An 11,866-nucleotide genomic window follows, 5' to 3' on the forward strand; every position below is an offset into this window, starting at 1 on the left:
GCGAGCGTTCATCCCTGTATGCCAAAAGGAGCTTAGTGCTCGAACGATTAATATGAACAGATACAGTGCTTAACAGCAGTACGCAAAGATATCCTGTTGAGTGGACACCGCGTACTGGCCGCAACGATCGAGCAGCTTCAGTGTCGCCACTTACACGGCAAGTTCTTGAGTCACTCGAGCGGCCAGCGATTCTCACAGTCACATGCATAAATATCTGCCACAGCGGAGCGTGCAAAAATATCTGACACCTCCTACCGGCCGTAGAAATAGAGTCGTATCAGAATAGGACTCTAAATAAAATGAGATAAAGTCAATAGAAGTCGCAGCAAGCCGTTCGGCGAGCTAGTCACCGGCGACCAGTCCAGTATTAGCTGTGTGAAGTGAGTCTGCGTCACCTGTCCAGCTTGCTTGAGCACGCGGCCCTGCACGGCCGGCGGCAGCTTGGCCACGAGCGGCGCCACCAGCCACACCGACTCCGACCACTTGCTGGTGCTGACCACGCCGCGCTCCGTGCCCGTCCTGTTCCGACAGACAACATTTGTTCAAACGACTTGCTCTGATCGTGTTATCGTAATAGGTCAGTCCAACCTTACACAAATAAAAACCTAAAAAAGCAAAACGTGATGTGAAGTTGAATTGATTTTTGGTATGTTGTTTGGAATTCTTAGGAGTATCAAAAACGCATTCTGCATAAATAGAAAACAAGAATTAAATACGTCGATTTTTTTTTAGTGTTTTTCACGTATTACGCAGTACGCTGGAAGTACAGCTTTCTTTTTAACACATTCTCCTTAGACTTTTAATAAAATACCCAAATGCAGCTTAAATCACGTTTACTCCTCTGTTTCACCATTAATTGATTGAATTTATTTGACAAATTTATTTGTCATGCCGTCTCTGTTTGTTTTGTTCGAATTTATCAATGGGTGGTGAAACAGCCCCTTAATGTTTTTAATGTAAAATTTTATTGGCCGATTATGTTATGGCCAGCCATTTCAATTTTAGCGGCGAAATATAAAACTCGCGATCTTCGTAGAGCTGGAATTTTTTGTTATGTTTTGTCGCGATGATGGGGTTTTTTGCCAGGCGAAATATCGCTAGATGGCGTTATTATCGTGACCGTGAGGTCCGTTTGACGTATCAGTCTTGCTTGCGATTGACTCGTTTAGTTAAATGTCAAACGGAGCTCACGATACTAATATTTCGCGTGTCGGAAAACCGTCATTGCGATCTCTGATTAGGGCGGTGACCTGTCCTTGTCGGGCGGCGGCGGCGCCGGCTGCTGGAACACGTCGACCACGGCGCGCGCCACCATGTCGAGCCACGCGCTCAGCTCCGACGAGCCGCTCGCAAACTGCTTGAACATCAGCTGCAGGTCCAGCCACGACATACGGAGCGACCACTGCTCCAGGTTCTGCGCACATTTACAGTTCATCTATAAAACTGGTTCCTAAACTTTCCTTGGAATTTACCTCTGAAAATTGTAGGTAGTTGTCATTTACTTCTTAAAACAAGTGCAGTGCGCCTCTTAAATCGCGTTTGTACTCACAATGTCTGATTGGCACCGGTATATTACCACTTACGAAACTGTTTTACCCCTCTGGGGGTTATTACGTCTAGAAACATGAAAATTTTCACGGGTGTTCGTCATACAACGTAAATGAAGACCACGTTGTAATGTTGGTAATTTGCATGGGAATTTAGTAATATCACGGAATTTTGATACGGCTGCCAGATCTAATGGATTACGCGAGCAAAGCTGCTGGTTAAGGCTAGTATATTTATAAATGACATTCATTTAACAATTTACCCGGATAAAATTACTTTACCTCTAATAAACGCGTGATCATTGTCTTTTGATCGATATCAGGGTGGGTGTGACTGGCCGAGTCCGGATAACAGATCATGTGCAGCAGTCTGTATAAACAAAAGCATTTTGATACTTGACACTGGTGAATTTCAGGAAGGCTAAAAACCGGTCTGTAACATTTTAACTCATGTATCACTATTATTAACAAACCAATATTATAGTGCATGATATTAAACAGGCAAAAAATCAAAAAATGTACTCATTTAGGTGGGAAGGGTAAAGCATGGTTATGTTTACGAGTTGTACCTTTGCGCCTGCTTTGGCGTTAGCATCGAGTCCAGTAGCATGTCGGGCTGGTAGAGCTCGTCGGGGTTCTGCAGACACTTCTGCAGCACCCACTCCTCGGAACATATCTCCGCGAGAACCCGCCTCGCTAACGATGACAGAGATTGCGAAGAATCTAACAATGTGGAGCCGACGCCACCGTTGCCCCTGAGGATGTAAGACGTGTTATAGTTCACCGACAACATTATTTTTCACCCATTTTAGCATTTTTCCCATAGATGTTATATGAACCGGATTAGTTTATGAACATATAAAGCACGTTTAGTGTCATCGAGCAAAACGCAGTAGACTCATTTCAGTTATTAATTACATTAAGACGACTTCAAAAAAGGAGTAGGTTATCAATTTAGTTGCTTTTTTATTGTGTGTATACGAGTATATTGGTAAATATTTACGGTAGCATGTGTTCTACAGCGCTTTGGATGATCGAAAACAGTTGTAATTTTGGTCAGAAATACCTAATGCAGACATCTAGGAACAAAATAGGAACACTTGACGTTGCTTAGTAGAACAACAGACAATATTATCACAAGTAAGTTACATTCAGCGGCGACACATAATTCGTCTCAGGAGTTCAACAATAAAGCAATGTTCAAGTGGTTTTATTATTTTGTATTTCATGGTGTTAGCCAGAGAACGGACTGACAGAGGCCGGGGAGCATATGACATCGACTGACACTGTTAGGAAGACAGCAGGACAGAATGCCACCAAGGTTAATCACAAAGGGGGTTTCCAACTAATTATAAACGACGACTGTGCTATGTGGGTATTAGTTAATGGGAAGTAGTAGTAGTAGAGACCAATTTACTCAGATTGGCTAAACCACGGACAGCAGAACGAAGCAACTGTGCGGCGGTAAGGGTCCCGTGATTGGACGCACACATATACAAGGTCGTGGACTTGGAGTAGGTAACAAAACATATAAGCAAAGCGGGGTGATGTGGTGGATAAAACTTTGACACGTACTGAGTGAGTTGCTTGTTATGATTTACCGTATACAGTTAATGCAACTGTTTCGTTTCAAAAAAGCAGTTTTGGCCATGACCAAAATATGACATGTCACTAGTACGTGCAAAGCGCGGAGGGGCCGAACATGAGGTGTGAAGGCCCCGTCGGCGGCGGCGCGCGCCGGGCGGCCCGGTGAGGGTGCAACCGTGAAACTCAATATTAAATCAAAAACAAACCTAGGAGTTCTATGGCCCCCACTCATCTCTGAGTCTATCCTAAGGATGAAAAACATTTGCTTGTCAATATAATATTTAAATCAAATTTTAAGATCACATTTTTACCGAAAATCAACTTTTCATCACTTGGGCCATTCCACGGAAAACTGGTTTATTTATTTGAATCAGTGATGGGGAAACAGATTACGAAGAGGGCAGTGACAAATCAGGAATACTACTTTTAAAAGCACTTGGCTCGCTAGTCATGTATTCCCCATCTCTTGATTAATTAATTATAGATGCACTTAACTAAAACCGCCGAATTCATACTTACAAACGTAGAGTTATTACAACATTATTTTGTTGTCTTTCAAGTAACGGCAACTATGTACTACGTATTGCACTTTCCTCAGACTAGTCGAGTCCTTCGAGTCGAAAATTTAATGTTGCATAATCATAAGAGATAAAAAGCTATAATTGTTGTACGAATTTCCTGCACGTTACCGTGGGATGCTCCTTTGATCTGATCGTCATAAAACTAAAAATGGATAAAAATACAATTTAAAATATTTCTGAATGCCTTCTTAAAAAGCATGAGGGTAGTGAGGGTTCAAATTATGTATTCGTAAACTGCATTCGACGAATAATAGTCAAGAATACACGTAACTTGAATACTATAATATTCCCGCTGATCACAATTTTTACAAATATTTCATCAGCTTTGGGGTCACATTACCTACTCAGCCTAAAGTCATAATGGACAGTGTAAAGCGAAAACAGCCATGTTGCATTAGTTACTTTTGCCATTACTATGTATTCGCCTACGTTGTTGACATAGTAAAATGGTTGTCTTCGCCAACGTCCAGCAAAGCTTTGGCTGTTTCCGCATTGCACATTACCATAAAATAAAATGAGTTCTTGAAAATCAAATATTCGAAGATAATTTTTAGGGCTATTAGAAGGTGGATGCTCACGAGATAAGGTCGAGCTGCGCGTCGGTGGGCACGGCGTCGCTGGTGCCGAGGATGTGCGACAGCTCGCACGACTTCTTGCCGCCGCCCTTGCCATTTTCGCGCGCAGTCGAATCACCCACCACTGACACAATTTTTATTATTTACTTATAAAAAAATACATCACAATATTTGTGGTCATTATTGTTAACCCATTTAGTGCCATTGACGCCCATCGGCGTCTTGGTGGACCATAATATAATACCGCAGACGCCGATGAGCGTCTGTCTACAGAAGCGTCGGCATCGCGGCAAAGTAACGTAATCTGGCGCTCGGCAATGAATGGGTTAAGTATTCAAAAGAGAGCAAAAATATTATCGCTGGTCAGTTCGAAACTTCAACTTTGGTGAATCAATAATGGAATATTTTGTGCGAGTTACATATTTTATGTTACGCCAAAATACTATACCTTAATTCAACCAAATCGTCGAACTTTTGACTACTGGTTGGATATTCGTGATTTGACACTGGTTCGACATTGATTATAGTATTAGTAACTTGATGTATCTCAAATAGTCAAACTTAGATGACATGTCGCAACTTATAGCGCTTAAAATACATTCTACCCAGAGAGAGAACCGCATGACTTTGTGAATGAAGTAAACTTAAACCCGCCAGTGCAGCCGCTTGCATTAGTTTACTTGGTCGCAAAGTCACGCGGTTAAAAACCGCGGCGGTGTAGCCGTAGCGCGGCCTAGGCCTTGGTGTGGGTAAGGAAGCTTGACCTCTGCGGCAGACGGTGGTCAGTCAGTCGTTTAGGGTGTTCCCTTCTTTCGCAGACAGAAATTTCATAGAATTTCGTTTCGCAGAAAATGTTTCATATAATATTTGGTCCTTGTATTTTTACTTTGAATATTATTGTTTCAACGAATATTGACTTGAATGAAACATATTTAACAGAAAAACTATTCAATTAATCTTATTGGGATCACTTTATTATTTATCAAATTTATTAAATTGTAGAATTATTTTTTTACAAATATTATTTGTTCGATAAAATATATTAGAATAGGTTAGAAAGCGCTACCAGAAAAGTTGGTTAGGTTAGGTTAGGCTAGAACAGTAACCTCGTCAGAAACGACTCACTACTAGAAAAGTATGTTAGGTTAGGCTAAAACTGCGACCACATCAGAAAATGAATTGCATGTTTTTCTTGGCAATAAGTTTTATAATAACTAAATAATATGAGAATAATGAATATTTGATTTGTTATTCTTTGATATAAATATCTAATCAAAAATTTATATTTGTAACAAAAATCAATGATTTAAACTTCTTCAAAGTAAGTGTTCTGCGTATTGATTATTCTATGAAACGATAATATGATAAAAAACATCTGTTAAACGAAATTCTGTTAAAATGATGTCTGTAAAACAACGTACAACCATCCACAGCACACTGCAGAACACCCCTAAACGACCCGCCGTTTACCCGTCGTGGATACTTACTGAGTATGGCTTTGAGAGTGGCTAACACGGGGCCCACGCCGATGTTCTTGTGCGCGGCGGCGAGCAGGTGCCGGTCGCAGGAGAGCCGCACGCCCGCCGCGCCGCCACCCGGCCCCGGCGACGTCGACACGCTGTACAATCCTGGCGACAACACAATCCTTTAGACTAGTGTTGCCGGCCGCCCCGTATTTAACAGGACGTCCGGCATTTTAATAAATGATCAGTATTATTTTGATTACACCACGTTAACATTTTAAGAGTTGACTAGTGTATTGTTAAAGTGAATTTAAGCGTACCAATGTCGACGCTTCTAGTGTAAACGGGTATTTAGGACGTCATGATTCTTGGAAAACATTTTGAAACGCGTGTTTCCAAAGCGCTCCTTTAAAAGCCCAATGTGCACCAGCTGTTAGGCTACATACGCAGTATGGGGCTAACCACGCAGAATAGCGCGCCGTCCCTTTTCAATGTATAGCTTGAGAAAGAGATGGCGATGTAGTTACCGGGTTGCGGCGTGTCGACGGTCTTGAACAGCCGCAGTAGCAGATGGCAGGTGAGCCGCGCGCCGGTGTCGGGCGACGGCGCGTTGGCGGGGTTGCCGGCCGCGCCGCCCCCGCACGCCTTCACCAGCGACGGCAGCGCCGCGTGACGCACGAAGTCCTCCAGAGAGAAACAGTGGCGCGCTGCACGACAACATTTGTGTTAGGACTATGGGCGGTAAGGCACAGTATGAGCGTGAAAACAACGTGCCGAATTTGTACTCAAACACTTACCTATACACAGTCACTACAGTCGTGTCCAAGTTATATCACTGCGAGAGAGCGAGGAGAAAAGCGGGCAGGCTCGCATTCATGAGTACAGATAAATCTTTGAAGATTACCTACATACTCATTTGGGTGATCACACAGCTAGCTAACGCATCCGAACCATGCGAGCGATGTCCGAGCGGCTGACATGAGCGAGTAGCAGTACTACTACGAAATTCGAAAATCGAAGTTCGTGTTGTTCGGTCCCTCTGACACTTGTACTATTTAATACGAGAGCGAGAGGGACGGTACGATACGAACCTCGATTTTCGAACTTCGAAGTAGGCCCTCAGGTCAATATAAAAACATTAACCCTTTATAAGGCCCCATTTATTGGAGCATACCTGACAAAGAATATTTTTAAAGCTAGTCGTATTTTTAATAATTACAATGGAAATTGTGACGTCGCTAAATCGCCTCTACCTTATTAAGGGTTAAAATAACTCGGAAGCGAGCTACTATGCAACTCGCACGTCCGTTTCCACCTATACTTGCCTTTATGTTTAACGTTAGTGTCACAATGGAATTTTTTCCAGTAAGTAATTTTGTATGATTAACTACGATTCTCGGTCCAACTTTTTAGTGTTCACCCAGGTATTTTGCACCCACCGTATTTTGTCGGATAAGGTCGTATTTATCTTACTATCTCAATCAGCTTCAGTAAACTTCAGTAAGCTAGTTTAGAGAGCAAGATAAATACGAACATTTCCGACAAAATACGATGACAACACATTATTGACTGCATCTGTACGTCCATAGAGCGTATAGTATGTACGTGTTGTATGTTATTGTGAGTGACTGACCGACGAGGATGCAGGTGAAGACGGCGAGCGCGTCGTGCGCGGCGGCGTCGTGCAGGTCGCGGTGGTGCAGCAGGTCGGGGTAGAGCGGCGGCGGCGCGGCGTGCGGCGCCGCCGGGTAGTGCTGCGCGCCGCACAGCGCCACCAGCGCGCCCAGCCACTCCGCCGCCAGCCCGCTGCACCACGCCGTCATCTCCGCGCACAGCACTCCCAGCTCGTTCACGCTGCCCCACATCGACACTAATGTTTTGCAACTAACGTTTGGCAAGCAGAGGCCGCATTGCCTAACGTTTCTGACGCTCGCGGTCGTCATTTTATTGCGCCAGAAATGTTTAGGCAATACGGCCTCTGATTGATTTCGCAACTGTTTAATATTTCTGAAACTGTAAATATTTCAGGATTTTTATAAAACTAACCTAACCTAATGAAAGGGTGCTGCACGATGACCCTGAAATATTTACAGTTTTACAGCCTTATTCATAAAAAGTTAGAGCCTCCTTGAAGGCTCCTTGAAGGCCCGATGCTAAAAAACGTAATTCATAAACTTCTGTTAGCGCTAATCAGTCGATCAAGGCTCTGCTAAAGTTAGAGGACCGTAAGGACCGTAGACCCTCCTTTATCTCCCTGCTAAGTCACAAAATGGCCGCCACAAGTTTGAACAGCTGACTTTGACAAGAGCAAAAAACCATACCGAAGATATTTTTAGTGAAGGGTGAAGTTACGCAAAGATTAAAAAAAAACCTGGAAAAATTATTTTCTGTATTTGTATTTAAAAATCTTTTAAATTAGGTACTTATTACTGCTACTTTACTACTTTACTAACAATAAATATGAAAAAAAAAAAAAAAAAAAAAAGGATGATTAACATAATTACGGCTTTTTGCACTTAAACATAAACATGCGGATCGGAAATGGCGGGAAAACAAACAGCTCGCTTTTTATTCCTGCTAATTTGCTGTCACTGCTGTCAATTTTTTAAAAAAAATTATCGATGAGGCCATTTTTTGTCTTTGATTTGTCAAGATGGTCAACATAACGCGTCTAATCCGTCTATCAGCAGCTCAACAACTAGCAGACTGCTAGCAAGCGTTTATGAATCATACTTCTTGACAACCGTCTAACAAGTTTAATCAGTCTGCTAAGTAACAGACCGATCAAACCTCAATTAAGGATTTTTTATGAATAAGGCTGTTAGAGTTTGCGAAATGAATCTGGTTGCCAAACGTTGGTTACGAAATGAACGGATACCCGACACCTTACTTAGGGCCTCCGCTAACTCGCGCGGAAGCACGAAGCGAACGCCCGCGTCTAAAGGTACTGCATGCACTAGATTAGCATTTCTGCGCCTTAGAAATCTATACAAAGCAACAAATCCGTCCGCTTCGTACGGTGCGTACTGCGTACGCTCCGATTCCGACGCAGTAATAACCCCTAATTTAATAAGGCAGCTCACCCGCCTGACGCAGCGCTGCTCTATTAGACAGCATAAACCAAACACGCTTTGCGGGCGTGCATTTGCGCGAGTTAGCGGAGGGCGATAGAGCGGTAATAGAACGAAAACAATGGGGGTCCCTATACGAAAAACGTACTGTTATCGTCTTAGCACTATAACGTTTAAATACATACATACACGTAAGTATATTGCAAATCAACGACTAATTACAACCTAGGTCAAGGTAAGGTTACAGATGAGCAAAAGTATTTTTTTTATTGTAAATAATCAAGCGTCAGTCGGTCTTAGAGAAAAAATGTAATCTTTGTGATTTTCCTGTTAGCGGCTGTGTGTACTGTATGAACTTAAACAGATAGTCAGTTTTTTTTTTGTGGTATACAGATACGCACTCCTAGATCAACAGCGAATCCAATTATTTTGGCTTAATTCAACTTCTGGAAAGTCTAATTATTAATTTGACCCACTGCTGATCTGGAAGTGCGAATAATAATATAGCATTTTTGCTTCTGACTGTACGGATCCGTGGGTGCGCGAGCCCGACTCGCACTTGGCCGGTTTTTTAGCTTGTTTCAGCATGAACCGATCCAATAATTGTCCTCACCGGTCGTTGTCCACCTCACGGCACACAGCCAGCATGGCCGAGCACACGAAACTGTAGCGGTTCGCGGCTGACTCTCCGACCTGCCGCGCCCACGCCATTTCTAATTTACCTGCAAATTGTTTTTTTTTTCAAACATGGTAAGTAACCAATGCATAGATGTATGAAAAAGGTTCATAGCGTACCCTTGCGTGGATTCGCAAAGAACTCGCTGAGGAACTGCGGATTGTAGACATAGTTCGAGGGGGTCGGCTGTAGCGGGGAGTAGAGAGCTTGCCTAGAACAAAGAATAAAATAAATAACACGGCGCAATCGCAATAAAAATAAATCTACAGTATAGGTTTGATAGCGGTATCGTTCGACATCAAAGGTATTTTCAACATATTATATTGACAGAACTGCCAAATATGTAAATTTGGCAGTTCTCTAAATATTTAAGCACCATTTCTTTGCCCGTGTATCCTAGTTTAGGCATTCTATTCTAGTTAATGACTAGTTAAGTCTTGTTGTAGTAGGCGTTTATTAAAGTTAAATTTTTAGGCCGTCTTGCAGGAAAAAATAAATCTAGATTTTGTAGTTAAACCTGGCTTAAGCTTAACACTTCCATACATTTTGACACTACTAAACTGAGCTTAACACTAATTCGAGATTTATGCGTTTCCAGCAAGTAGCCATTAGTATAGTACCAAGATATAATACGTAACAAAGATTAAGTGAAATGCCTAGCAATAATTATAAAAATGTTCTTCAATTGTTTAAATATATGAAAAAAAAAGATATTATCTTATAATTGTTAGCAGTAATAAACTAGTCGAACTGTGGTACTGACTTGATCTTGGGGTAGGCGTTGGCGAAGGTGTCGGCATGCGGCGCGTGGCAGAGATGCGCCGCCGCCTTGTACAGGTCGTGCAGCTGCGCCAGCACGCACCGCTCCGCCGAGCCGCAGTCGCCGGGGTTCACCACGCACTTCACCAGCCGGCACAGCTGCTCGAACACCGCCGACGTCTGCTCCACGCACACTAACACAAACAACGTGCGTACACTACAGGTAAAAAACTTAAGTGGAGCCCCCCTTCTGTGTGCGGGTCAATCGGTCAATGTACACGAAAAACAGGGTCTGTATTTCCATGTAGGTATTATCCGGGCCGGTTAATAGTGTCACCCGGTCAATCCACTTTTTAGTGTAGCTTGTTGCCATGGTAACGTCTCCCGAGTTACTTATTAAAATAGTGATTTTATAACGTACAAATCTACTAAAAGTTAGGAGTTGTAACAGTTTTAAGGCATGCTAATAGAATGCCGAAATTGCAAACATTTTTCTAACAAAGTATATCACTGATGTCCTTTGAGTTACGGGACAGGATAACATACACTAAAAAGTTGATTGACCCCGCATAAGACTGATACGGAATTTAAGTCATTTTTTGTGTTACTTAAATATACAATTTATACCAGTGAGCACCATGAGGTGCACACAAACAAAGAAAAAAGAGAAACAACACTTAAACAACTAAAAGAAAAGACGCAATTAAACCAATGTCGGCACCCCGGTACCTACCTACCCTCACTCAAGGAACTTGCAACTGCGTCAACCTACAGACACTAAGTACCCATTTAACTCACAGGCCCACAAATATACAAAATAAACATCTAAAAGAAAATACTAATTTAAACCAAAAAGTCCAATAGTTGTATCCCGGAAAATTCTTAGTTTCCGCGAGACAGCAGAAAAAGAAATCTACGCGGACGGAGTTGAGGGCAACAGCTAGTACAAAATAATCTAATACGAGTAGGTATGTATCTACCAAGTCACAACAAATAAAAACAATAAAAAACGTTACAGAAAATAAAGTAATAACCATAGATAGACAGAATAGATATAATTTGTTAAATTGGTAAAATTCGGGGTGTTGAGCGATGCAACTGCGTTCGATGCGAGGTGCAGCAGGTGTTGTATTAAATGCCGCATACAATTATAATACGGTATTTGACATTAAGTTTTTAACCCCCTATGCAAAGGAGGGAAGTTATAAATTTATCGTGTCTGTGTCTCTGTGGCAACACAGCCACCAAATGGATGAACCCATTTTGACGTGTTTTTTATTTTCTTTAAAAATTCGCCCCTTCTGCACACTCGAGTGCTCAATTAAAAATCTACGCTTTAAATACTTCTCCAGGGTATCGATGACTTAATGTAACTATGGCTCCTGGTAGCATCTCGTATAATATTTGTGAAAAGCTATACTTACGTAAAAGGCATGAGTGGTATCTCCTTAGAGCGCCAACGGTGTATAAAGCCAGCGCCGATGTGTAAGCGCGCGGCGCGGCGAGGCTCGTGCTCGGGGCGCCGCGGGCAACCAACGCGGCCTCCACTTCTGACAGCTCCTTTAGAATCTGCGAGGCAGTGTAGAAGTGATGGGCATTAAAAGGAA

At 42.4% G+C, this 11,866-nt stretch overlaps 1 protein-coding gene across 9 annotated transcripts in view; it reads right to left on the reverse strand.

The window, feature by feature from the left end:
- Nucleotides 1–11,866, reverse strand: part of LOC141429709 (mediator of RNA polymerase II transcription subunit 12-like) — a 41,710-nt gene that overhangs the window by 12,082 nt on the left and 17,762 nt on the right. For 7 of the 9 annotated variants that reach the window (XM_074090236.1, XM_074090213.1, XM_074090204.1 and 4 more), the window contains exons 22-34: nucleotides 11,684–11,828; nucleotides 10,264–10,453; nucleotides 9,620–9,711; nucleotides 9,438–9,546; nucleotides 7,387–7,607; nucleotides 6,281–6,460; nucleotides 5,778–5,918; nucleotides 4,294–4,414; nucleotides 3,341–3,379; nucleotides 2,117–2,302; nucleotides 1,830–1,917; nucleotides 1,251–1,414; nucleotides 396–519 (exon numbers count right to left, since the gene is read on the reverse strand). In XM_074090236.1, the coding sequence (XP_073946337.1) occupies nucleotides 396–519; nucleotides 1,251–1,414; nucleotides 1,830–1,917; nucleotides 2,117–2,302; nucleotides 3,341–3,379; nucleotides 4,294–4,414; nucleotides 5,778–5,918; nucleotides 6,281–6,460; nucleotides 7,387–7,607; nucleotides 9,438–9,546; nucleotides 9,620–9,711; nucleotides 10,264–10,453; nucleotides 11,684–11,828 (1,800 nt within the window). The remainder of the gene's footprint in view (nucleotides 1–395; nucleotides 520–1,250; nucleotides 1,415–1,829; nucleotides 1,918–2,116; nucleotides 2,303–3,340; nucleotides 3,380–4,293; nucleotides 4,415–5,777; nucleotides 5,919–6,280; nucleotides 6,461–7,386; nucleotides 7,608–9,437; nucleotides 9,547–9,619; nucleotides 9,712–10,263; nucleotides 10,454–11,683; nucleotides 11,829–11,866) is intronic. The other 2 variants (XM_074090185.1, XM_074090220.1) reach the window with 2 other exon arrangements.

This window comes from Choristoneura fumiferana, chromosome Z, assembly GCF_025370935.1.
Source record: "Choristoneura fumiferana chromosome Z, NRCan_CFum_1, whole genome shotgun sequence".
Taxonomy (NCBI): domain Eukaryota; kingdom Metazoa; phylum Arthropoda; class Insecta; order Lepidoptera; family Tortricidae; genus Choristoneura; species Choristoneura fumiferana.